General features: G+C 34.0%; 1 protein-coding gene across 2 annotated transcripts; it reads left to right on the top strand.

Moving 5' to 3' along the window:
- The first annotated feature begins 1,006 nt into the window (after positions 1–1,006).
- Positions 1,007–24,930, top strand: LOC125674132 (transmembrane protein 181-like). 2 transcript variants are annotated; one of them, XM_056158045.1, is made up of 14 exons: positions 1,007–1,264; positions 4,890–4,993; positions 6,761–6,831; positions 6,920–7,010; positions 9,577–9,716; positions 11,267–11,386; positions 13,684–13,764; positions 14,225–14,324; positions 15,296–15,423; positions 17,088–17,237; positions 18,542–18,644; positions 19,349–19,573; positions 20,852–20,918; positions 21,963–24,930. In XM_056158045.1, the coding sequence occupies exons 1-14, from the start codon at positions 1,131–1,133 to the stop codon at positions 22,036–22,038; spliced, it is 1,590 nt and encodes a 529-aa protein (XP_056014020.1). In that variant the 5' UTR covers positions 1,007–1,130; the 3' UTR covers positions 22,039–24,930. The 2 variants fall into 2 exon arrangements, with proteins under 2 accessions (XP_056014020.1, XP_056014021.1); XM_056158046.1 differs by lacking the exon at positions 1,007–1,264 and adding an exon at positions 3,070–3,193.
- Positions 24,931–25,017: the final 87 nt, after the last annotated feature.

Raw genomic sequence — 25,017 nt, 5'->3', positions numbered from 1 at the left:
TAACTTTATAAGATATCTTATTAAAAGTTTATAAGATATCTCATATATCTTATAAGATATTTCATATAATTTACAGTTTATCAGATATCTCATAACGCATATAAGCTATCTTACATGTATAAACTATATAAAATATCTCATAAACTTTATAAAATATCTTATCTATAAAACAAGATACTTCGTAAAGTTTATGAGACATCTTGTAAAATATATGAGATATCTTATTAACTTTCTTTCATAAGATATCTTATATAAGTTATTAGATATCTTACAAAAGTTATAAGATATCTTATAAAGTTTATAAGATATCTTATAAAATTCATGTATAAAATAATTCTAAAGTTTGTGAGATATCTTATAAAACATACACATGTAACATATCTTATATGTTTTATTAGATATCTTAAAAAGAAAAAAATATAAGATACCTCATTATCTTTTATAAGATATCCTATAAAGGATATAGGATATATCATAAACTTTAGAAGATGTCTCATAACATTTATAAGATAAGAGGAATAAATGTAAAAATGGCGTGTCATGTACGAGAGTCGCACTGGACAACTGTAGCCCCGGTGAATGTGAAATATGAAAAAAAGATTAGATTTTACACATGTAAATAAGTATTACTAAATCAAACTAGGTATTCAAATTATTACTTAATTCTCTGTTGTTGTTGATGTTGGTAAATATATCAACGTACTGTACATTGTAGACATGTATTTAAGTACCCCCCCCCCCCCCCCCCCCCCCCCGCGCCAGTCGTCACAGTTTGTAAACATACAACATTGTACAAAATACACGATATACTAATATAGATGAAAGGAGAGAGCATTCATTAATTTTAATGCACTGCGGTATACGGTTTGTAATACGAGAGTTCGTTGACAGTAAGTATGCGTGTGCTAACTTACACACGCCAGTTCCATTCTCATCCATTGTAATCTATCGATTTCTCCAAGCCTCGGTATCATTAGATGTCGCCTTATTCTTCGATAAATCGATATTGGTTACAGAGTGAGATAATGGCGACGAAACACTGGACAGCCATTCCGGTATCATTAAGAGAAGACTTCCTTGCAAAGACGATTTGAATTTCATTCATTATCAGGGAATATTCGTAGACCAAAATGGAAGCGGAATTCGCGTTTTCAACCCCAACATGGACTAACAATGTACGAGCATTCCTGTCTCAGTTCTCGGACGTGTTTAGCGCTTTTGCACGTTACATCTCACCGTCCTACCAACATGACAGATGTGAACGGTAAAGTAACTTTATTTTTATGGGGAGGGGGAGTCGGAGTTGATAGGAACAGTGTTTGACCCTAACTCCTGTCCGGCAACCCTAAACCAACCAATCACTGAATCAGGAGAATCGATAAAACTAAAACAGTATGCTGTGTCGGTAAAAAAAAAAAACAACACAACATATTTATTAAAACACAATACCTTTTCCCATTTATATGTAAAATTTGAAATAAATGAATATAAATGACTTCCGATTAACTAGGAAAGGTGTCTTATGATCGAAATATGAGACTGTCCACCTTGTACCTGAGAAGAGACACTCTAATCAAGACTAGCGCCTATGTTTATAATTAAGACTAGCGCCTATGTTTATAATTAAGACTAGCGCCTATGTTTATAATTAAGACTAGCGCCTATGTTTATAATTAAGACTAGCGCCTATGTTTATAATTAAAACTAGCGCCTATGTTTATAATAAGACTAGCGCCTATATGTTTATAATTAAGACTAGATAATTTGTGAATTCACATTGTGTTACAAGGACAGGCGCTTGTTTCTGTAAATAAGTTACGAATGATAACGGTATACAAACGTCATTACTTATTTACAGAAACAAACTGCCTGAACTGTATAGCTTAAGGAAATAAAGAATCTGAATCTGTCTAATACACATGGACACATGGTAAGCGTGAAATCGGGTGAAGGGGACAGCGGAGATAGACCTCTCTTTCAAAAGTAGGAACACGTATGTTTGCATCCCCTCCCATCTTTTATCAATCTTATTTTTCAAATGTTAATCTGGAGGGGGGGGGGGGGGGGGGGAACAAAAAAAAACAAACAAAAAAAACCACACACATAAACGCAAGTTACATATTAAAGTTATGTTAAACTTTCTTTGTATGCATCCAGGTATCAAATTTATATGGGAAAATGCAGTGATTCTCTGTACACCACCTTCCTTACACACGTGTTAAAACAATAGCCCCCCAGTGCAGAGGAAACTAATGATGACAATAGAGGGTGAAAACCTATAGAAATAAACTATGCATTGAGTTAAAGACTCCGTTATACACACGTTGCTGAAGACGACCCCCCCCCCCCCCTTTCTATTTCATTATCCCAATGTAAGGACATTTGTAAATGTATTACGCTTCCTTCTTTTTCCATGCGCCACTGGTTTACATGAACCAGTGAAGTTTCAAAGAAAATGAGGGCGTTCTTGTGCTTTTTTTTTTAGGAGGGGGGGGGGTTACATTTCACCCTTCCTTTGATTTTTATGGTCGCAAACAGACAAATTAAGTTGTCTTATGTACCCATCCAAATAGTAAGTATATACAATATTGAATTAGCCATTTTCAGTATAGATCTATGACCCAAACTTTTATGGAATATTTTTTGTAAAGGTTAATCCCATATCCCATATATGGTTTTTCAAGAAAGGAAAAGAAAAGAAAAAAACCTACTGTACTATGACATCGATCGTAACATCGAAATAACAATGACGTAGACACCGTAATTAAAATATGTTGATTGCATCGTCAGTTCAACATAAGAGCATTCCATATATATATATATATATATATATACATATATATAGTCCCTGAGCTGATTTGGACCACTTGCACCAAAAGACAGCTTTTGTGCAGAAATTTCCGAATTTAAGGTCAAGGGATACCCCGAAACAGTCTCTGTCCGATGATTGGAGAGAGAAAATTCTATATTATGGGAATTCAATCATAAATACACAATATATATATGTATATCAATTTTGTGAATATTTGGGGCATTGGAAATGCAAGAAGATTGGGCTCGAGATTCGGAAAATATAGACATAATTGTAGCAGATGCAACTTCCGAGACAAAAATCCAAACAAATGACAACAATATAGATATTGACTGGACCGAAGAGGGGATAATCTGCCAGCATGGCAAAAGAAATCGAATTGTAAGATGATATTCAACATCTCAACATGCAAATTAATATGAAACACTCGAAGTCTGGATACGGTTTTTCTTTAGCTGTTTAGGTCATGAATTTGTAGCCTACCGGTTAATCCGTTTGCCCAGTTACTTTAAGGAATTCTTCGAATCTACGAATAGGAAAAATGACAATTTTTGTTTTTATATTGCATGTGGAAGGTGTGTGTCTCTAAACTCAGGCATCTAAACATAATGCGACAAAAGATCAAAATCGTTTACCAGGTTCACTTACAAAGTCGCACCTGTCAAAAGTGAAATCTTTCTTTAGAGTACTCAAAGCTTCAGTTTTTTCTTGTTACATAAACCGATTCTTGATCCCAGCACTGTGTCAAACCTAAGACTTTTAACATAGCTATTTCTTTGCCGAATGCCCAGTAAGCATTGTTTTGAACCCTTACTGCTGCAGCCAAATAAGCGCCATGCATGGGTCAAAATTTGTGGCACTTCAGTTACAGCTGGTGACATCTCTACATAGCTTAAGAATAATGCTTTTCTTTTTATATATGACATATATAGTAACTATGTGGGTCCCTTACAGTAAATGGATACACGACTTTGATCATTTACTATAGGAAACCCAGCATTAGTCCCTACTTTACATTAGGGGCATGCAGTTTAGATATGTATCTATAGTCTGCATGGCCACTAAAGTGCATTACCGGAAATATTTAAAGGGACCCAGCATTAATCAAAATGACTTTTTTGATGCAAACTCGGGCAATGGACTCAGGTAAAGCAAGTGTCTGTTGTTTGACAAAGAAAAAAAAACCTTTACACTTAAATTTTCAATCATGCAAGAATGATATTAATTGTTCTATGATGTCAATACCTTATCATGAATCTGTGAAATCTCAGGTCCCCCAACTATAATGAAGGTCAATACATTATATAATCAAACTTTGCTTGGTAATGGTACATTACTTAAACTGAAAATCTATTTAAGACTAAACAAATGTTATTATTATACCTCAGTATGAGAATTCTATGCAACGCGTAATCTGATTGGTCTAGACGGTCACATGCCAGGGATAACAAAACTTCAGATCTCCCTCTCAAACATCATATCTCCCTATCATATTTACCGCTTGGGCAGCCTCGTGCATTTTCCATGAATTTAACGTCAAAGACGACGAAATGTACTGTGACGTCACAATAAGTCCGAGTCATTCTACTTCCATAATTCGTAAGGCACAAAATATGTGGGTCTCTGATACACAGTTAAATCGCCTGGTTTGGGTTGATACAAAAACAAGCAAGTAAATCAGCATTCAAGGAGAATGGTAAAACAAAAACTGGTTATCATATCACTGTATTTCGCTGTTTGTACCTTCTAATTCGTTGAGGCGCGGTGTTACCGTTAGGGCAATCTCAGCTACATACATGTACAATGTATAGATGAGCGGACTCCAATCTCAAATGCAATTTTGTGGTCTTGCTTTGTTTCGGTATAATAAACAATTTATTGCATGAATGTTCGGGAGATATGAAGATTTATTCACCCAAGGAAAATCATATATGATTTTTCTTGGGTGAATAAATCTTCATATCTCCCTCACTATCATGCAATAAATGTATAGTATCAATAGAGCACTGTATAGTCCAAACAGAAGCAAGGATTATCTCTTTTATGACATTATATTGCATTATGTTTTGTCTTGTAGCTCGGTGCAGATGAGGCTCTATGCCCTGAGTAAGAGGCAGTTTGTCGTGGTCTACATTGTCTTTTTTGTGTGTTTTGGCATCAGTGTTTTGATCGGAGTTGCAGGTCAGTCATTATTTTTTAAATTTAGTATACAATTTTTATACCCATTATCACCATTATCAGGCAATAATCCAGAATATTTCCCCCGAGGAGATGTGACCGACATGATGCTGAAGGTTGGTCAAGGATCTGAGAAGAAAATTATCTGGACCATGAAATATGATATTGTTGAATATGAAAGTTCAGAAACTAAGCGTAGTATGCACCATTTTTATGTGATTTCCTAATGGTGCATGTGTTTGTTTATACATGTGCCGAAATCTTTGTCAGTAGTCACAAAATGTTGGTCAATAGTTGATGATAAAGTTCCTCCCTCCCCCTTATATCTCGGTGAAACAGACTTTATTAATGACCATTTATATACTGTGGAATCATTTTAATTCGTGGGGGCCAAAGTTCGTGGGTAAGCAAAATTTCGCTAGTTCGAGAGTACGTAAATTCGTGTGTAAACGGTTCAATGTCACTAGATATAAAAAATGTTCGAGGACACATAAATTCGTGGGTAAGATCCTCGAACATCAATCCCCCACGAACCATGATGATACCACAGTAGTAGGTGATATAATGATAATAAGATAAGATAAGTTTTATTCCAATTTTGGGCCCAGAGGGCATAAAAGCAAGACAGTTTATAAAGAAAGAAATTTCAAAAAAGAAAGAAAGTTTACAACATTAGCTACAGGTTACATAGACTGCAAACTACATGTGGATGCAGCATGTTGGGGAAACGAGTACATACATATATGAATTGCTAATCATGTGTATACACTAGTATATGGACAATATCAGTATTATACCAACATATGAATAATAAACTATAATGATTTTTGCAGTTTTAAAACATCACTTCTTTTTCTGAAAGTTTGAACTAAATATTCACTCAATTTGACAATTACTGGTTTGTCTTCATTAGTCATCAACCAAGTAAATTTGTCCTTATTTGTTAAATAGATAAAATTTTTGTTGAGCTTGTATATACCATTAAAAAACATATTTCTCTCTTCAACATAGAATGGACAATCAGTGAGGAAATAAAATTCATCTTCTACACAATTAGGTTACATAATTCACATATTCTTATGTACAGTAAAATATCTCTATGTCGATATTTTACCGTACATGCAAGTTTTTAAACCATCAGAATTTAATGTTTATACCCTCCATTGTATATCTTATCTTCACATTGGATTATTTGTAGAAATGCCACATATAAACCACAAGTATTTAAAGAATGGCAATACAATTCCTAGTCCTTATGAATATTTATGAACTTTGACATGCATCAAGTGTCAGAATTACATTGATAGCTACAATATTGACATGATGCAAAATAGAGAAAAATGGAAGGCTGATGAGGCAAGAAACACCAAAACAAGCACCTATGTATGAAAAGAAAGATGGTTGCAATCCTTGTTAGAAGTTGTAGAAATTTAATCAATAGATGTACATATACACATGTAGACAGATTTTATACTTGTTAATTTTTATATATACATGTACATAAGGTACTAATCTAAACAAAAATCAACCTGCACAAATGTTGGGACTTGGCAAATTGATGATTTGGTTTTTGTCTGAAATTGAAAAAAACGGGGATTTGGGTCTTCTTCATAAAATTGTGAACCTCTGGTTTCTATTGCACATGTCAAAGTTTGAAATCAGTTGGGCTGATCCTGAAAGTGGGCGGAGGGTAAATGTAGATGGAGACTCTGGTATGCTATATTGATTTTTTAAATTGTAAATGTAATTTCATATTTCTTTACCTTACAGGACCTCCAATTATTGAAACTGTAACACAAAATTCATCTGCTTTACCAGGTTCTAGAGACATTAACAAAAAGGTAGTGTCATAATGTGTTATTACAGTGAGCATTTCAAAACTAGACTGTGTATTTAATTTATAAATGAACTACTTTCTATTGATTGTAGACAGGGCCATTTGTTTTGAAATCACCTCCAATGTCCACATTTCACCAACAACTGTGGTTAATAGCAGATGTTACTACAGACAGTCAAGGGGGTAAGCAAAAATCACAGATATACTGGAAAATGTGTCAATTAATGAACTACGCTCACCAAAATACCAGGCAATGTGCCTAATTACTACACCAAACAGTACACCAGACAATGTGCCTAATTACTACACCAAACAGTACACCAGACAATGTGCCTAATTACTACACCAAACAGTACACCAGACAATGTGCCGAATTACTACACCAAACAGTACACCAGGCAATGTGCCTAATTACTACACCAAACAGTACACCAGACAATGTGCCTAATTACTACACCAAACAGTACACCAGACAATGTGCCTAATTACTACACCAAACAGTACACCAGACAATGTGCCTAATTACTACACCAAACAGTACACCAGACAATGTGCCTAATGGCCTACATTTTTCATAACGCTATGCGAGTTAATTTCTCCTGATCACAGAGGGCGCGCAGCAAATTGCGGTCCTCAGTTGACGGTGTCATATAAGGAATAAATAGAAAATTTACAATTTTTGATTGCAATTAATTGCCAGTTAAAGAATTTTTCTAAGAATTAAGTGTAATAACTTAAAAATAGTATAACTGAACAAATTATTTTACTATTTACATTTATGTGTCCCTTGTGTGGTTTTATAGCAAGTAATGTATAGTCATGATGTAATAAAGTATGTAAATATTACCTAGTCCTCGATTCCTTTAGATCAGAATCACGATGTCCTGAGTATATCAGCATTTCATCATTATTCATTTTTATCAATATTTTCGACAACCAAAATACACACTCACTCACTCCCCCCCCCCAAAAACCCCATGCAATACGATATGCCTAAAACACATGTAAAACCAACGTATACACGTACATTATCAATTTATCGTTTCGCACTGAACAAAACTACTTGTTGCTAAATGTACACTAGGTGCCAATAAATAACGCATTTTAATTGTCTTGAATTGGTATCTCTAGTGTAACCTTTTAGTTAAAAAAATTTTTTTGGCGTGTGATTCAATCTTTTGAAAGTTAGATTTTGTGTACATCAACTTACACCTCTTCTTGCACTTCAATTACTCAAATGAGCACAAAAACAATCATCAGGCTTGTAGCAACAATGGGCCTGCCTCCTCTTATTATTACATTATTTTTACGTGCAGATATAGATCTATATACTCGGATACCCCCCCCCCCCCCCCCCCAGCATTGTCGTGAATAATGGAGATGAAAAATTTAACCAATGAATGAAACTGAAAGATCAACCCTTACTGCCTTCCTTCTCGAGCTTTGGATTTTTTTTTTTTTTTTTTTAAATTTACTTGTCAAGAAATTTTAGGCATTATTGATCAAATCAACCCCCACCCCCCCCCCCCCCCCCCCCCCCTATAAACGATGCCACGTGCCTGTCATTGTATCACATGCTTTCATTGTGCTTTTAATTCTAGGTATCTGTTGTTTTTAAAACAGATTACTATTGAAATTCTCGGTATTAATTGCATAATTTGAACAGAAATAAACGTCAAATACATTTATAACACCTCCTCCCCCTTCATCAACCCTACAATTTGACGAAGTGCATACTTTAAAAAGTTTTCTCCATAAAATCGAAGAAATTAAACCTTGTTTTTGTCATAGATTTATTACAACCTGTTAAAACTTGGTATTACTATAGAATTTAGTAACGTAAGCTTTACTATACACTATTTTATGTGAGACTTAGGACCGCAATCGTAAGCGCGTCCCCAACTTCCGGTGTAAGGGGAGTAACTGCAAAAATGTAGGCCATTACTACACCAAACAGTACACCAGACAATGTGCCTAATTACTACACCAAACAGTACACCAGACAATGTGCCTAATTACTACACCAAACAGTACACCAGACAATGTGCCTAATTACTACACCAAACAGTACACCAGACAATGTGCCTAATTACTACACCAAACAGTACACCAGGCAATGTGCCTAATTACTACACCAAACAGTACACCAGACAATGTGCCTAATTACTACACCAAACAGTACACCAGACAATGTGCCGAATTACTACACCAAACAGTACACCAGACAATGTGCCTAATTACTACACCAAACAGTACACCAGACAATGTGCCTAATTACTACACCAAACAGTACACCAGACAATGTGCCGTATTACTACACCAAACAGTACACCAGACAATGTGCCGAATTACTACACCAAACAGTACACCAGACAATGTGCCGAATTACTACACCAAACAGTACACCAGACAATGTGCCTAATTACTACACCAAACAGTACACCAGACAATGTGCCTAATTACTACACCAAACAGTACACCAGGCAATGTGCCTAATTACTACACCAAAACTTTTTCTGGAGTTAGTTTGTGATGAGAATGCTTGATATTTATTATTAATATGGCAAATACGTCCAATGCAAATGACTAGACCACTTCAAAATTTACGAACACAAGAATACTGTTACTTACAGTATTTCAAAAGATTAAATTTCACATTGTCACATAAACACCATGTTTTGATTTTATTTAATGTTTACTGGTAAGGAAGTTTTATGATTACCAAAATGTCTGTTTTCCTTCCCATTAGGGTCTCGATTTGAGCAGCCTTTCACAGTCAGTGTGCAGATAAGGGGACTTAAGTCTGAAGATGAACTGCTTTCTTCCTCCCAGAACCCAGAGCTGACAGCACAGTCTCACAACAGATCCAGGATACTGCGGTGTTCCAATGTAAGGGAAAGTGAAATGCTCAAGACTGTCCTTTTGTAAAGATAGCCCTTTGTAGGGGATTGGTTTATGACACAAGTTTTAGGGTTCAGAGTTTTACTTATTAATGTAATCTCCAATTAACAACATTTGATACAAACTATTTAGAAAAAAATTAATTATGAAAATGAAAGCTAAATTTATGTTTTTTAAAGTAAAGTGAATGCAATTCACCATATGGAATGTAATTTGTTCCTATGATTTCTCTATTAAGTCCTAAACAGTGGGGAACAACTTTAAAGAATTATGTTTATTTAAAGTTGCTCATTTTTAAATTGACCTTATTACAATGGACAACACAGCAATTTTACATGTGAACATTACTAGTCCTTTTAAAGTTATATGTATATTCTTAAGCGTTTTGTAACATGCATTTTTAAGCTCTAGTATTTATTAAATAATTTTTATGCTCTTATGTCCATAATCGTTTTATGTACAGCGCTTTAGAGTAATTTTATTTAGCGCTTTATAAATTTTGTATAATAATAATAATAAAAAAAAATTTGAACATGGTAGAAAATTTACAAGTCCCATAATTTTTGTTGGATTTTTTTTAAATTTGTTCTTGTTACAACCCAATTAAACCAAAAATATATCAACTACTGCATCCATGTTTTTGTATCTGCTCAATTTATCAAACATAATTAGATATTGTAAGTGGGAACATTTTTGTGCCCATTTTACTTTTCTCATCTTCATTTTGTCATGAAAAATGTGGAAATGGTTAATATGAATTGTCAAGTATTATTTAAATCTAAATAGGCAAATTGAAAGGGGCAAATTTCAGACTGGGATTTTGATTTTGATTTTTTGGGTAAAAATAACAAAAGTATTAGATCTATTGATCTGTTTAAGGAACTCTCCATGCTAGTGATGAGAGACCGTGTTATGCCCACAAGCATCTGCAGTAGTATAAAGTTTGTGTTTGTTCAGTTGTAGAGGTTATGCATGTAATTTGTTTAACCACTGTAATTTTGATATCTTTGAGGACATTATGTACACATTTGCAATCTGTTGAATGAAATTTAAAGATTTTAAGGGTTCCTGGGGTAGGTTGAAGGAATCTGAATAGGTCAAATTTGGTGGCATGTTGCTTCACAAATGCATCTTTTTTATATATTTAAGAAATAAAATTTCATTTTTGAAAATACACGAAGGTATGAACTTTAATGCTTCATGAAGTGCATTAATAGTGATTCATGAAAAGTATACAGCCATGAAGTGTTGCAGTTCATACCCTCATGTATTTTCAAAAAAGAAATTATTTTAAATACCCAGTACATGTATTTACATTGACCTTTCATTCCTGTCAGAATTTCCAGCCTTTGAATAGATGTATGTATTATATTTCTCAATTTTCAGATGTGCATTGTTCACAGCTTCAGTGCATTCATGAGAAAATGGCTATCATTACAATTTGTAAAGATATCAAAGCAAACACATTGGAAAAGCAATTGTTCCTAGAGCTGTTATATCTGTATATCCCTTGATCTGTGACGAACTTGCTTTTTCAGACATGTGACAATCTAATATTGCTTCATCTTGGATACCTGGACTATTACCGCTACATTATAACTATTCAGTTCTATGGACTGGAGGACTCCAAATTCCACTTCAGTGACATTATATTTCATGTGAGTATTTTTGTACAGTACATTTTGGGCGAGATCAAAACATCTATGTTGAATAAAAATCTAAATTCAAATAGTTAGGGGGAGGGGGGATAAAATCTTCCGTAAGTTTTTGTCATCCGACATCAATTACACTTCAGTTGAAAAAGAAAAAAGACAAGCTACTATTAAAATCCACATAATGATATTGCATTTTAATGAACATAATATACACTTTCATTTATGAATAATAGTAGAAATGGTATACAGATTGTTATCTAGTCATTTTTGTTTACTTGTTAATCGATTAGTTTCAACATTCATCATCTTCAGTTTTAAAGGGGGTCCCCCACCCCTTGGTGAAAAGTATGTGAATTTAGTTTTTTGTCAGACATTGAACTTATGATCTCGTCCCTTACAGGTCATATATAGTAATGGTTCTTTCCCATTAGAAATCTCAGTTTCATTGAAATTAGATCCTTGGACATGATCACTTCTTAGCAGATGTGTGAGTGGATCAAAGGATCTCAAGTTTTAATCTGGTGGTTAGAAATCTGTTCAAATTTAGTCTTTATGGACATAAAGTTGATATATGATATTGATCTGTAAACCATCTCAATACTGAGTACTAGTAATCACTGTTCAAGAGCTACTTCAGATGGAATTCTTATTGCCTGAAAATATTTTTTTTTTTAGGTCTCGTGAGACACTCATGTGATCTATTGCAATCTGCCTTTGTTTTATATTATCGTGAATTTGTTGTCAACTTTTGAAAATTTTCAGCTTCTTCTTTTGAGCGACTGAACCATGTCTAGCGAATTTTGGTATACAGCATCTATGGGTAAAGGGGGAATAAAAATTGTAAAATTCATGTACCCTGCATCCTAGGGGTCTGAGGGGTGGGACCAAAACTATCAAAATTGATGCTAAATTCAAAAATCTCTTTTACTCGTAGACATCAAGCAGTCAAACTCTTTGCATAATAATGATATTGCAATCAAAATACCAAAATCTACCAAAATCGTGAAATTCATGACCTCTGGGTTTAGGGTTCAGGCCCCAGGGCGGGGTTAAGGTGGTCATATATTGAAATACAGTATATCTTAGAAAAAACTTGTTTTATTTACTTCTGGACATCAAAGAGGCAAAATGTTTGCACTAAATTATAATGAGCATTGATTCTACTAAAATTTAGGGCTGGATCAATATATCGATTATCGGTACAAATCGGTATTTTTGAGCGATACGATAACCGATACAGTGAGCCCCAGATCGTTTAACATATCAATATTGTTATTGATGTATCTTACAGCAAGATTTCATGAACGAGATAACAAGTAAATTTAGAATATATGAACGAAATACCGGTATGTAAACGTCATTTGCTCCATAACTACACACCAAAGCAAACATGTCGACAGTGTACTGTGTTGACGGTACCATGGTCTCAGTTTTCAAAAATTAGCTTGTAAAAGCCAAAGTGTATTGCTTGTGGTACAGAGTTCGCAAGCTTTGGTGGTACAGCTAATTTAACAACACATTTGCAATGACACTATAAAGTTACCTGTCAGAAAGATGGTGACAAATCTATTGATGAATGGTATATGTAGTGATCAAAGTCGAATGTTATCTGCAGTCACAATTTTTGTATGAATAAATTTGAAGAAATATATTAACAAATAAATGAATTTATAATTCATTTGTGAATATACATCTTGAAATTTTTTTTTTTCTCTGCTGCCTCAGTCTTGGGCTCGAATTTGGGTTCAGAGCAGGTTGTTAGTACAGCATGAGGTATTGTATCAGCAACTAGGGCTTGTTTAAAGGCAGAGCAAGTGGGTGCCCTTGTTTTCATGAAGGAAAAAATATGTTAACAATATTATGTATGGTATTGAAATTTTCCAAACGACACCCAGCCCTACTAAAATTGTGAAATTTATGATACTCCATGGTTCAGGTTTTTAGGTTCTATTATTATTGCTTGAGCAAGCAATCATGGAGTTTTCTACTGAATCATCTTAGAGTAGGAGTTTTGGGCCTTATTGCAAATTACCTGATGATATGTTAGAAATAATTGTGTATTAATGATTTTTATATTTCATGTGCATGAGTCATGGACTCTGGAAAATGTAATGCATTGTACTCGGGTGACCATTAAGACCTATGGGCCTCTTGTTTATTCCAATTTTATATTCTCTGTCACAAAGTTGGGAGAGAGGTGTTACTGGAATCAGGTGATAGACTGATTTGATTCATTAGTGCTTATTCAAAAATCTTAAATATTTGAATCCATTTAATTAATTTCTTTGATTTGTTTGCAGTTTAAAAGTTACAACACCTCATTCACCAACACAGAGATCTGGATTAGATTTGTGTTCCTGTTCCTGACCTTCCTTGTTACAGTAAGAACCGGTATATGTTGATATTTGTGTTAATTCTGCCATCTGTAAGTGTTCAAATTGGCGAGAGAGAGAAAAGTCATACTGAAAATATTGTCCACAAATTTTTACTTTCAGTGGTAAAAATATAAATCAGGATTGGATACCAAATAGTGGTTTTTTCCTCAGAGTTATAATTTTGGCTTATTTTAGCGGTTAGATAGCTTTCCGCCAAAATTTCAATCGCTAAATATGCACTCAATTGCGACTTCAGTATTTGAAAGAGAGAAAACTCTTCCCTGTCCTCCAAAATTATAAAATTATTATTTCAGCCAGAAAATCGTCAAATTTTAGACCTGCAGAATAAACCCGCTATACGGTATTTAAGGCCAGTTTTTTTGTATGTGTATGGGTGTTCCATGAAGAAAAATATGTTTAATTTTTCAGATGAAAACAATTTAAGTGTTCTCCTGTTCCGTTTCAGTGTCTGTATGCTCATTCCTTAAGGAAATTTTCCATGCGTGACTGGTCATTTGAACAAAGATGGATAACTTTACTCTTGCCATTATTACTCTTATACAATGGTAAGACATGTGTAGCTTTTATCAATATATGATTGATCTGGCTCTGTTCATGTAATAAGTGAATCACATTATTTTTTTTATGTACTTCATTCTTATAAAAGAGAAAATAAATGTATTTTTTACAAATTATGAATAATTTTTATATGCCCGCCGAAGACGGGGTATTATGGTATGGCGTCATCCGTCTTACAATCTGTCCAGACCTCTTGGGCAGGATACAGACCGAACCGTAAGCTCCAGGATTTTACAACTTGGTACATTTGATCACTGTAAATGAGAGGAAAATGCCTATTATTTTTCAAGGTCACAGTATCACTTAGTAGGAAAACCTTGTAGGCAGTATACATTCCAAACTGTTGGGGCTAGGACCATCAAACTTTGTACACATACTTTATGCCAAGTGGAGGATGCCTATTGTTTCTTAAGGCCAAGGTCGCATTAGCAGGATGCAGACCGATTCGTTGGGGCAAGGACCATCAAACTTGGTACACATACATCTTATGCCGAGTGAAAATATTACATAGAGAGTATATGATTTGTCTTCTTTTTACGATGCAAAGAAAGTATGTCACACCCTGATCATTGCTGATACTACTTGAAGCCAAGTTTCTACAAATCATGGCATAAGAAAAATACCCTATATTAGCTTTTTCACGGGCGTATTATGTACCATTGGCGGTACTCTTGTTAATTGTAGATATAATAATTATTTGGAAAGATGTAAATATTATGATGAGACAGTAATTCTAGCAAATTACAGGTACATTGTGTATTGTTATGACATTGTATATTGTTATGACATTGTATATTGTTATGACAGTGTGTATTGTTATGACATTGTATATTGTTATGACATTGTATATTGTTATGACATTGTGTATTGTTATGACAGTGTGTATTGTTATGACATTGTGTATTGTTATGACATAGTGGGTTTTTTTATGACAGTGTTTTGATGTCCTTTATTACAGATCCTCTGTTTCCCTTGACGTTCCTTGTTAACAGCTGGGTGCCGGGAATGTTTGATGCCATTTTCCAGGCCTCCTTCCTGTGTGCCCTGTTGTTATTTTGGTTGTGTATATATCATGGTGTCAGACAGGTATGTCACTAAAACCCCTTGTAGTCACCATTTTCTATGCCTCGCTTCAAAGAAGAGGGCATATTGCTTTGCACCTGTCGGTCGGTTGGTAGACCTCATATCATATTGTCCACTCAATGTCTTGAGAACCATTCACTTGATCATAATGATATTTCATATTAGGGTTGATTATGAGTAGAAGAGGACCCTATTGATTTTCAGGTCAAAGGTCAAGGGGTCAATCCACTCTGGACGTAGGAAGACACTGTCCGCTCAATATTTTGAGAACTCTTTGTTTGACAAACATCAAACTTGGCAGACTGGTACATCCTAAAGAGTTGATGACCTCTATTGATTTTGAGGTCACAAGGTCAATGGTCAAACTGGACATAGGAATATACTGACTGCTCAATATCTAGAGAACCCTTTGCTGGACAGAATCAAACTTGGTACACTGGTACATCATCAGAAGAAGATGACCCCTATTGATTTTGAGGTCACATGGTCAAAGGTCAATGGTTAAACTGGACATAGGAATATACTGTCAGCTCAATATTTTAGAGAATCCTTTGCTTGACAGAGAACAAACTTGGTACTCTGGTACATTTTAAGGGGTAGATGACCCTATTGATTTTGAAGTAACCTGGTCAAAGGTCAAGGGACATAGTAATATGTTGTCTCCTATAAGAATCAATTACTTGATTAACACCAAACTTGGTACACTGGTACAGCATAAGGAGTAAATGACCCCTATTGGTTTTTAGATCACATGGTCAATCCATTCTTGACATAGGAAGATATTGTCTGCTTAATATTTTGAAATGGTTTGGCACTACTATCAATTAAATGATGCATGTGTATAACCCTTTTCAATTTTGCACCATGGAGGACATACATGTTTTACAAACATTTCTTGTTCAAAAGCAGATGAAGAAATTTGGACACTGAAGGGCAAATTTTTATGCAATTCAAAATGAAACTTAGATACATTGTATATCATTCAAGTGCCAGAAGCTCAACAGATCTTTTTAAAAAAAAATTATCAAAGGTGTCCATACATTTATGTTTCTATGTAAATTTTCACATTTTCTACTTCTCTTAAAACATTGGACTATTTCAACATTTTGCTCAGAATATCTTCAGATGATTAAAAAGAAATTAAGTTTTCAAGTTGAGGATGGGGGAGCATTAGGGAAATAGTAAAACTACATTTAGGTCACCTTGTATTTAAAAACGTCCTGAGAAACACAAAGTCAGAAATTGCAAAACTAAACATGGTGTGTAATGTAGACTCATTTTTTTTATGGACACGAAGTTCATTGTGTTCATTATGCCCCATTGTGAGGGATGTGCTGCTTTGCAGTGTCACTTTTAAAAGAGATTTGGTACGCTTTACTACAGTATGTATAGGTATGTAAAGCTGAGTCTCATCGATCCAGACAAATTATTAAAAGTAAGAAATTATTATGAAAATTAAATTTCACATAGTTTGTATTTTATTGAAAATTACATAATTTAGAAGCCCAACAAAGTAAGCAGGATCTACATTAAAGGCTAGGTAGTCACCTATGTCATATTTTAAATGTTTTGTCAATGTGCTCAGACTACTTCTTGGTCAATGTTTTTGTAGTAGTTTTGTCTCTTGTTATCAAGATTCTGTGTAAACAGCTTATTTCACATTGTAGACTGACAGAAGATTTCTCAAGTTTTATTTGCCAAAATTACTGGTTGTGGGTTTGATATGGATATCAGCTGTTACAATAGCGTCTTGGCAGGAATATAATGAACTTCAGGATCCTACATATTTCTACAGGCTAGACACCACAAATTTTACGGTAAACATTCTCTAATTTTAAACTCATATTTAGCTCACCTGAACCATAGGATCAATTGAGATTTTGTGATCAATGTCCGTTGCGAGTCTCTTTTGATTGGTGTAAACTTTTGATGTTTTGTTTCTTTTTTTAAACCATTTGACCAATTGCAACAAAACTTGGCACAAAGTAACTTTGGTTGAAGGGGATTCAAGTTCTTTCAAAAGAAAGGTCATGTCTTTTTCAAGGGGGTTGTGATTTAGAAATAGTGAAATAAGGTTCTGGTTGGTATTTAAAAAAATCTTTTCAAGAACCACTGGACCAGAAAAAACAAATCCCGCATTAAAGTTTCCCTATATGGAGTACTAGTAGATTCAGGTTTCTTCCCTTTGACCAGATTATGGCCACAATAAAGGATTAAAATTGTACGTGCTGATATACAGGAAAATCTTTAAGATTTTCTTCAGAGGGTGGGGCCACAATAGGGTTTCAGAAGTTTTCATAGGAATCCAGTATGTCAGGTAGTCTTAGCACACTGGAAATGTCGACTTTTGTGACAGATTGAGGAAAATTCGCCAAGGTGTCCAAATTCCTATTCATATAAATGATACACTTGTTAAATGAAAATGCACCAAAAAATGAATAACCAACATTTCAATTTTTTTTTAAAGAAAAATTCACAAAATATTTCAGATGCCAAAATTACTTGATATATAACTATCATAAAAGGTTCTTTTACAAATCTTCTTAAAAGTTACAAGGTTACAGTTTGTAGCTCCAGTCTAAACATTACATTACAATGTTCTAGACTTAGGGGTCTTGCTATTCTTTGTACGAGTAAGATGACTCATGTGAGCATAGTGGTCCTTGTAGTGACAGTCACAATCGGTCTCTCCAAAACGAGCTTAAATATTGTTTCAGGTGAACTCTTAGGTTTTCCTGTAGTCCCAGATATGTGTATTACAATTAAAGTTTATATTATTTTATACATTTTCTGATTTTTGTTTCCTTTCCCACAAATTGAATTAACAAACCATGTTTAATATTTTACAGTATTTGAGCACATATATTGAATAATTCAGTAAGATGTGTCCCATGCACAAGTAAAAATTTAGTTTCAATTTTGATATTATACCTATTTTGTCATTTAATGTTATTAAATTGGAACATATTATCTGTGGATTTTTAAAAGTATACATTGAATTGTATTACTGTAATATCATTTTCATTTATAGTATACTATCTGTAGATCTTTAATAGTAAGAATGATTGATAATGTATACACATTGAATTGTATTACTGTAATATGATTTTTATTTTATTAGGGTTTTAAGATATTTTTCTTTATTGTGGGAGGCCTGTACCTATTGTATTTGCTCTACCTTCTGGTCAGGGCATATGCTGAGCTTCGCTCCATGCCATACTTTGGTAAGTGAAAAATCTAGCATGTAAAATACACACATATTCCTGACTCTGTGCTTTGACTTTGATGCCCAAATGCACTTAGAGAAAAATTATGGCAATACATTGAATTATGTAGCATGTGATATTAGATAATGTTGGGACATGTAAAATGTGATTTATATTTATTGTGTAAAAGTGTGTCATGACTTCATGCATACACAGAGTATAAAGGGAATTGTTCAAAAATCACAAAGACAGCGTCACATACATTTTAAAAGATCTTCCTTTATACACCCTTGGTTTTTGATAAATTGATTTAAAGGATATGAACCACTCTGCCAATCCTTCTAGCTGTGGCCATCCTTCTAGCTGTCTATAAAAATATTTTGTGATTTTGTTCAGTATTTTTTCGACTAGTAGTACATTGTATGTACTGGTACATCTGAAAATATGTAGTGGACAATGGTCAGAGAGAAAAAAAAGTTTGAGGTGAAAGGTCAAAGTCAGGATGAAAAGATGACTTTGGATTGTGCATCATAATAATTCAAGTACTTTACAATGGACACATCATACTCTGAGTAGAAGTATGGACAGTGGTAAGAGGATACGGCTGTAGACTTAACATGTGTGTGGCACTCATATTATGTATATCTTATTCTATCAGACCTACGTTTGAAGTTCATGACATTCTGTGTGGCACTCATATTATGTATATCTTATTCTATCAGACCTACGTTTGAAGTTCATGACATTCCTCATGTTGATCGTGCTGTCCATCAGTATTGCTATCACAGCGATGAAGTTCGGTGCTGCTGCCCTACAAGATAATTTTGTGGCTGAGATTTCCACAAACTATGAGAACTCTATTGAGTTTGTCTCATTCTATGGTCTTCTGAACTTCTACATGTATACAATGGCATTTGTATACTCTCCCTCTAAAAATGCACAATATGGTGAGTACTTCATAAAATATAATTAAGTCTGATGGCAAAATTTAATAGGTTTTGATAAATCCAGTAAAGATTGGACTTAATATGGTTTGATGCTGTGCATCTTGTCCATCTGTTGTGGGTCAGATAAAATTAGTGTGTACAAGGATAGGATGATTAGAGGAAGAAGTCCATTTTTATTCAAGGTCAAGTCAAACTTACATGGTTACAAGGCTAGGACCACTAATCTTGTTAACTTGTTCCCTATACTTAGAAGAAAAAGTGTATTGTTTTTCAAGGTTAAAGGTCAGGGTAAAATTTGCATGGGTAATTTTATAGATGCATTGTTTTTTGTGTCTGTTTATCCACCAGGATAATCAAACCTGGTACACATGTTCCCTATGGTGACACCTGGTACACATGTTCCCTATGGTGACACCTGGTACACATGTTCCCTATGGTGACACCTGGTACACATGTTCCCTATGGTGACACCTGGTACACATGTTCCCTATGGTGACACCTGGTACACATGTTCCCTATGGTGACACCTGGTACACATGTTCCCTATGGTGACACCTGGTACACATGTTCCCTATGGTGACACCTGGTACACATGTTCCCTATGGTGACACCTAGTACACATGTTCCCTATGGTGACACCTGGTACACCTGTTCCCTATGGTGACACTATGGTGGTTAACCATAAAGGAACAATAGCACTAATAAGGTTAGGATCATTGAACTTGGTGCTTATGCCAAATAAATTTTGAAATAATTAAAGGTATACTTTATTAGAGTGTAATATGTAATATTTCTTCCCCTCTTTATTAGATATTTCACAAAGCCATCTTAGAACTTTTATACATTTTATTGATACTCTCTAATATTAAAGAAATAGTTTGAAGAAGAGCCTTTTTTTTTAAGTTGAAGAATGATTTATTTGGATTTTTACCTTTTCTTTGATTACTACTACATTATTGAATATTTTTGGGTAGGTTTAACTGCAAGACCTTAAAATAGAAGGGCATATTTTGCAGCATGAGTGTTGTTCTTGTTAATTGATATGAATATGTATTGAGATTAATTGGGATGCAAAACACAATGGTTGTCTATAAAAACATGAAATTAAAAAAGGAGTATCATGAATTATAAACTGTATACTCTTTCATACATTACATCAAATGAATTCTTTGTTTAACATTGTGTGTATATGTATATCTTCTCTATGTTGTTTTGTGCAATATGAGAATAAATTTAGTTGGAAATCTCATAATAATAAATTAGTATTTATTTTTGTAGAAACAAATTTTAAAGACAATCCAGCCTTATCCATGCTGAATGATTCTGATGAAGAGGTGCATTATGGGTGAGAATATTCATACTTACTGTATGTGGCGTGGTGGTCAGACGGGTTCAAACTCCAGTGGCTAGATAGCTCAGTTGTTAGAGCACCTAACTGGAGATGGGGGGGGGGGGGGGGGTTGAATCCTTGTCTGGTCCGTTGCATTTTCTCCCTTCCTGTTACATTTGGTGCCATAGTCCAACCCCTGAAACTGACAAGTAAAAATGCCTGCCAGATCCTGGGTTGAAGTGTGAGGTCTTTTAAGGAGGAAGGAGTGTGGCTGTCAGATGGGTTGCCAGATAGCTCAATTGGCATCGCACCTGAATTCAGGGGCTCGGGTTTGAATCCCACTTTGGATTGCTTTTTCTCCCTTCCTGTTGCACATGTACTAGACTATATGCATAATGTTAGTGAACAAGAAAGGAACAGACTTTGTGGATTTTCAAGGCAATTGATCAGATGTGTAGATAATAGTGGTTGTTAGTCAGCCCTTGAGTTGACTAATTGAAGGGCTGACTAATCATACTGAGAAATTCACTGAAACTGGGCATGCTCAGAGATACATACTGGGAGTTTGGAAATTTTAAATTGATCCATGGCAGCTAGGCCAGCTAATGCAAGAGACAATATCTCACAGAAGGAAAGGTCTTCTTTAAGTCTAATCAAGAGAGTCAAGGGAAAATTTACAAACATTGATATAAAAATCACTGATACCAGTAGCATATGCAAGCCTGTATAAAATTTACAAATATTGATATAAAAGTCACTGATACCAGTAGCATATGCAAGCCTGTATAAAATTTACAAACATTGATATAAAAGTCACTGATACCAGTAGCATATGCAAGCCTGTATAAAATTTCAAGAAGACAGGGGCAACAGAAGCTACTCATGGACATGTTAAATGATTTAGTATGTGAATTTGAAGAATTCAATAAAAGGAGTGGGTTACAATGCATATAGAGTAGTCTATATCTGTCAAAAATCTTGTACATTGAGTGGTATTGTTAGAGAAGGGGGGTAAAAGAAATTTTTTAGCCATTCAACAGCCCTACTTCTGAATTTCAGGTCTGATGCAGAGGAAATTAGTTTGACAAATAGGAGAGGAAATCGGTATCAGGATGAAGAGGAAACTTTTCATTGATATCAAAGAGCTGAGGAAATCCATGACTAATGAATCCATAACTGTTTAATGAAATCCAGTGAATTTTGTAGAAACAATGTCCGTCTAGGATGTACTACAGTTTGTAGAGTGTGTATCTGTGTCTAGGAGGCAGAACAAAATGGTTTAGGGTGTATAACAGTATAGTATGTCGTAAGAGGTACATCAGTGTTCTTTTAGGACTTACAACACTTAAACGGTATGTGTGGGAGGTGTACGTGGGAATGCTCCATAATGTTGATAAGTGAAAGTGGGATTTTCAAATTAATTGGAGCCTTTAGTTCAAATTTGCAATTTTCTGGAATTAAAACCAGTGTTGAAATTTTACATATTAGTGCACTTTGTCACAACAATCATTCTATATTTATTACGGGACATACTTATGACGCAGTTTGCTTGTGGTATTTTTTCAGTTGTCATTCTAATCCGTGTTTTAGATGATGTTGATTTGTCTTCTTTCATTTCATTGGTTCAACAAAAATCTGAAGAGACAAACAACTCCACGTCTTGTAATCCCTTGTCATAATCATAGATCATAATTCTCTTTAACTAAAATTTCACTCCCAAAAATTTGTTTTTACGATCGAGTTAGTAAATACAGTAAATGAAAGTCATTGTAAAAGAAGTCTAGATAGCAGCGAAATGTATCATGCAAGCTACAGATTTATCAAAAATCCAAATAAAGAGAATATGTTACCCTTGTTAAAATCTGATGTTTTCTGAATTTTCATTTTAGTTGTGAAGTTTGACATGAAGGTGCCATTGTTTTTGTGTGATACATTCCATTGTATGTTGATTAATTTACCTGGGTATAGTTTAATACTTTGATGGAATATCACTTTAATCATCTTATGCAAATGGAAAAGAGAAATTACAATGATGTTAATTACGGGCTGTTATTGGATTTTGTAAATATGTATTGATTGTTATGAGATTGCAGGGTTGTTGGGTATTGCATTAACAGTTTTTGTGCCACTGTGTTAAACTTATGTGTGATTCTGGGACAAGATAAATTAAAGTCTTCGAATTTAAATGAGATATAGTAAGCAAAAAGTAAAGCATTTTTGATACACACAGAAGATGTGTGTGTCAGAGTTACAATACACACAGAAGATGTGTGTGTCAGAGTTACAATACACACAGAAGATGTGTGTGTCAGAGTTATTTCTTAGACGATAATTTTAAGAAATTTGATGCTGTTAATTTATTTTTTCAAATAAAAATAGTTTTATACTCTCTTTTTCAAATGTTAATGCTTATACAGATATATTCAGATTCATTGATTTTATAAACCTATCGATAGCTTCACAGAACTTTATTTCCGACTTGGTATACTACACACAGTGTAACAAGTCTATTGATAATTAGGACATACATTGAGGGGGGGGAAATCATTTCTTTATATAGATGTGGATATATAAGACATTTTATATAGGATCATTGTTAAAATGTTCCATGGCATTATTGCAATTTTCACCAGGTAAACATGTAGATGATGGAGATTAATGGTTACTATACAATTATGTGTTAATGGAAATGATGGAGATTAATGGTTATGATACAATTATGTGTTAATTTTTGTTCTTCTGTACTTGTGAATTATCTTAAGTTTTGTGATATTTGTTTTGTGTTAACTTACAAACATATGCATCTACTTAAAAAATTAAATATTAAATACAAACAGCATTACAGCCATTAATATCTTAATAGTTCTAAGCAATTAACTTTAAGTATTGTTACTTTATTAGTGATAGAAATGGTATCTTTATGTGTTGCAATTTTTGTATTGCTATAAAACTTAGTTCAACATTATATAGTGTTACAACTGCAATGCTAAATGATATTTGGAACGTTTTTTTTTTATCAGTATTCAATGGCCAGAAAATCATGCTAGGAAAAAGAAAATGTATTAAGCAAGGAAATGGCCAGCTTCAATAGGTTGGTCTGAGGGATAATTTGTCATGGGGTCAGTGTCAAGTAGGGCTCGAGATACTAGATATAGATAGTCAGTGTGTTAACATGTAATAGGCCTACTGGAGTTTAATATTTCATATTGGGCTATTGACCAGTCGAGCTATAGGCTTTAAAAAAAATACATATATGTATGTGATATAATTTATTTGACTGAAGTTTATTTTTAATTGTATTTTGGTATTGCAATACTGTAAAATATTATTTTCAGATTTTTTGATGGATACAGGTAGCCAAAAATATTGTCGAACACAAATGTATATGATGTGCATGTACTTATAATGACAATGTAATTTTTTGTCAGGTTTTTAATATGAATTTACTATTTCTTTTTTTTTTTATTGTTTTCATTTTAAGGAGGTTTGTCACATTTTAAACTTTGTCTTGCTAGTTACTCTTACTGTAAAGAACAACCAGGATAGAATATTTGAAATGTTGATTTTTCAAAGTAAAACATGAAAATGGTGTCAGAAGTCAGCCTTTTTGCCATCAAATGGTATACACATGTCATTTAGATATCAAGTACAATACCATTCTAGTATGAGGGGCACTCATCATTCTGATCTGAAATAGGGAGATTTGCAGCGTGTCAGGCCTCATGAAATGAAAATCATTTTAATTTTGTCATTCAATTTTCTACAAACTGGGCACAAGTAATGAATATAACAAATCATACTTTGAATAGATTTAATATTGCAACTAGAAATTTCAAGTTAATTTTCTTTTTAATTGTTCTTTTTGATCTACTTTTGTTTGTGGATGTTACTTTTTCTTATTCTTGTGTAGAAATCCATGATCTCTTCATTTAATATGTCTTGTTTTAATTTAATATTGGTACAACCATATGAAGGAACACAACCTGCTATCCCAAGTATTTGAAATAAATATTTTTAAATGAAAGTCTATATTTGTGAATTGTTATTGTTAATTGAATTCATTAGGTCACCTGATGACTGATTACAATTTGGGTTTTTTTTTAGCTCACATGTA

Source organism: Ostrea edulis, chromosome 3, assembly GCF_947568905.1.
Source record: "Ostrea edulis chromosome 3, xbOstEdul1.1, whole genome shotgun sequence".
NCBI lineage: Eukaryota > Metazoa > Mollusca > Bivalvia > Ostreida > Ostreidae > Ostrea > Ostrea edulis.
Note: the sequence above shows the minus strand (reverse complement) of the source record. Positions and strands in the feature narration are given on the sequence as shown.

What these genes read in the sequence shown, in the direction of transcription:
- LOC125674132 (XM_056158045.1), top strand. Translation starts at nt 1,131, where the DNA reads ATGGAAGCGGAATTCGCGTTTTCAACCCCAACATGGACTAACAATGTA. An exon ending in TACTACAGACAGTCAAGGGG is followed by an intron (nt 7,011 to 9,576) that starts GTAAGCAAAAAT and finishes CCTTCCCATTAG; the next exon opens with GGTCTCGATTTGAGCAGCCT. An exon ending in GATGAAGAGGTGCATTATGG is followed by an intron (nt 20,919 to 21,962) that starts GTGAGAATATTC and finishes TCTGAATTTCAG; the next exon opens with GTCTGATGCAGAGGAAATTA.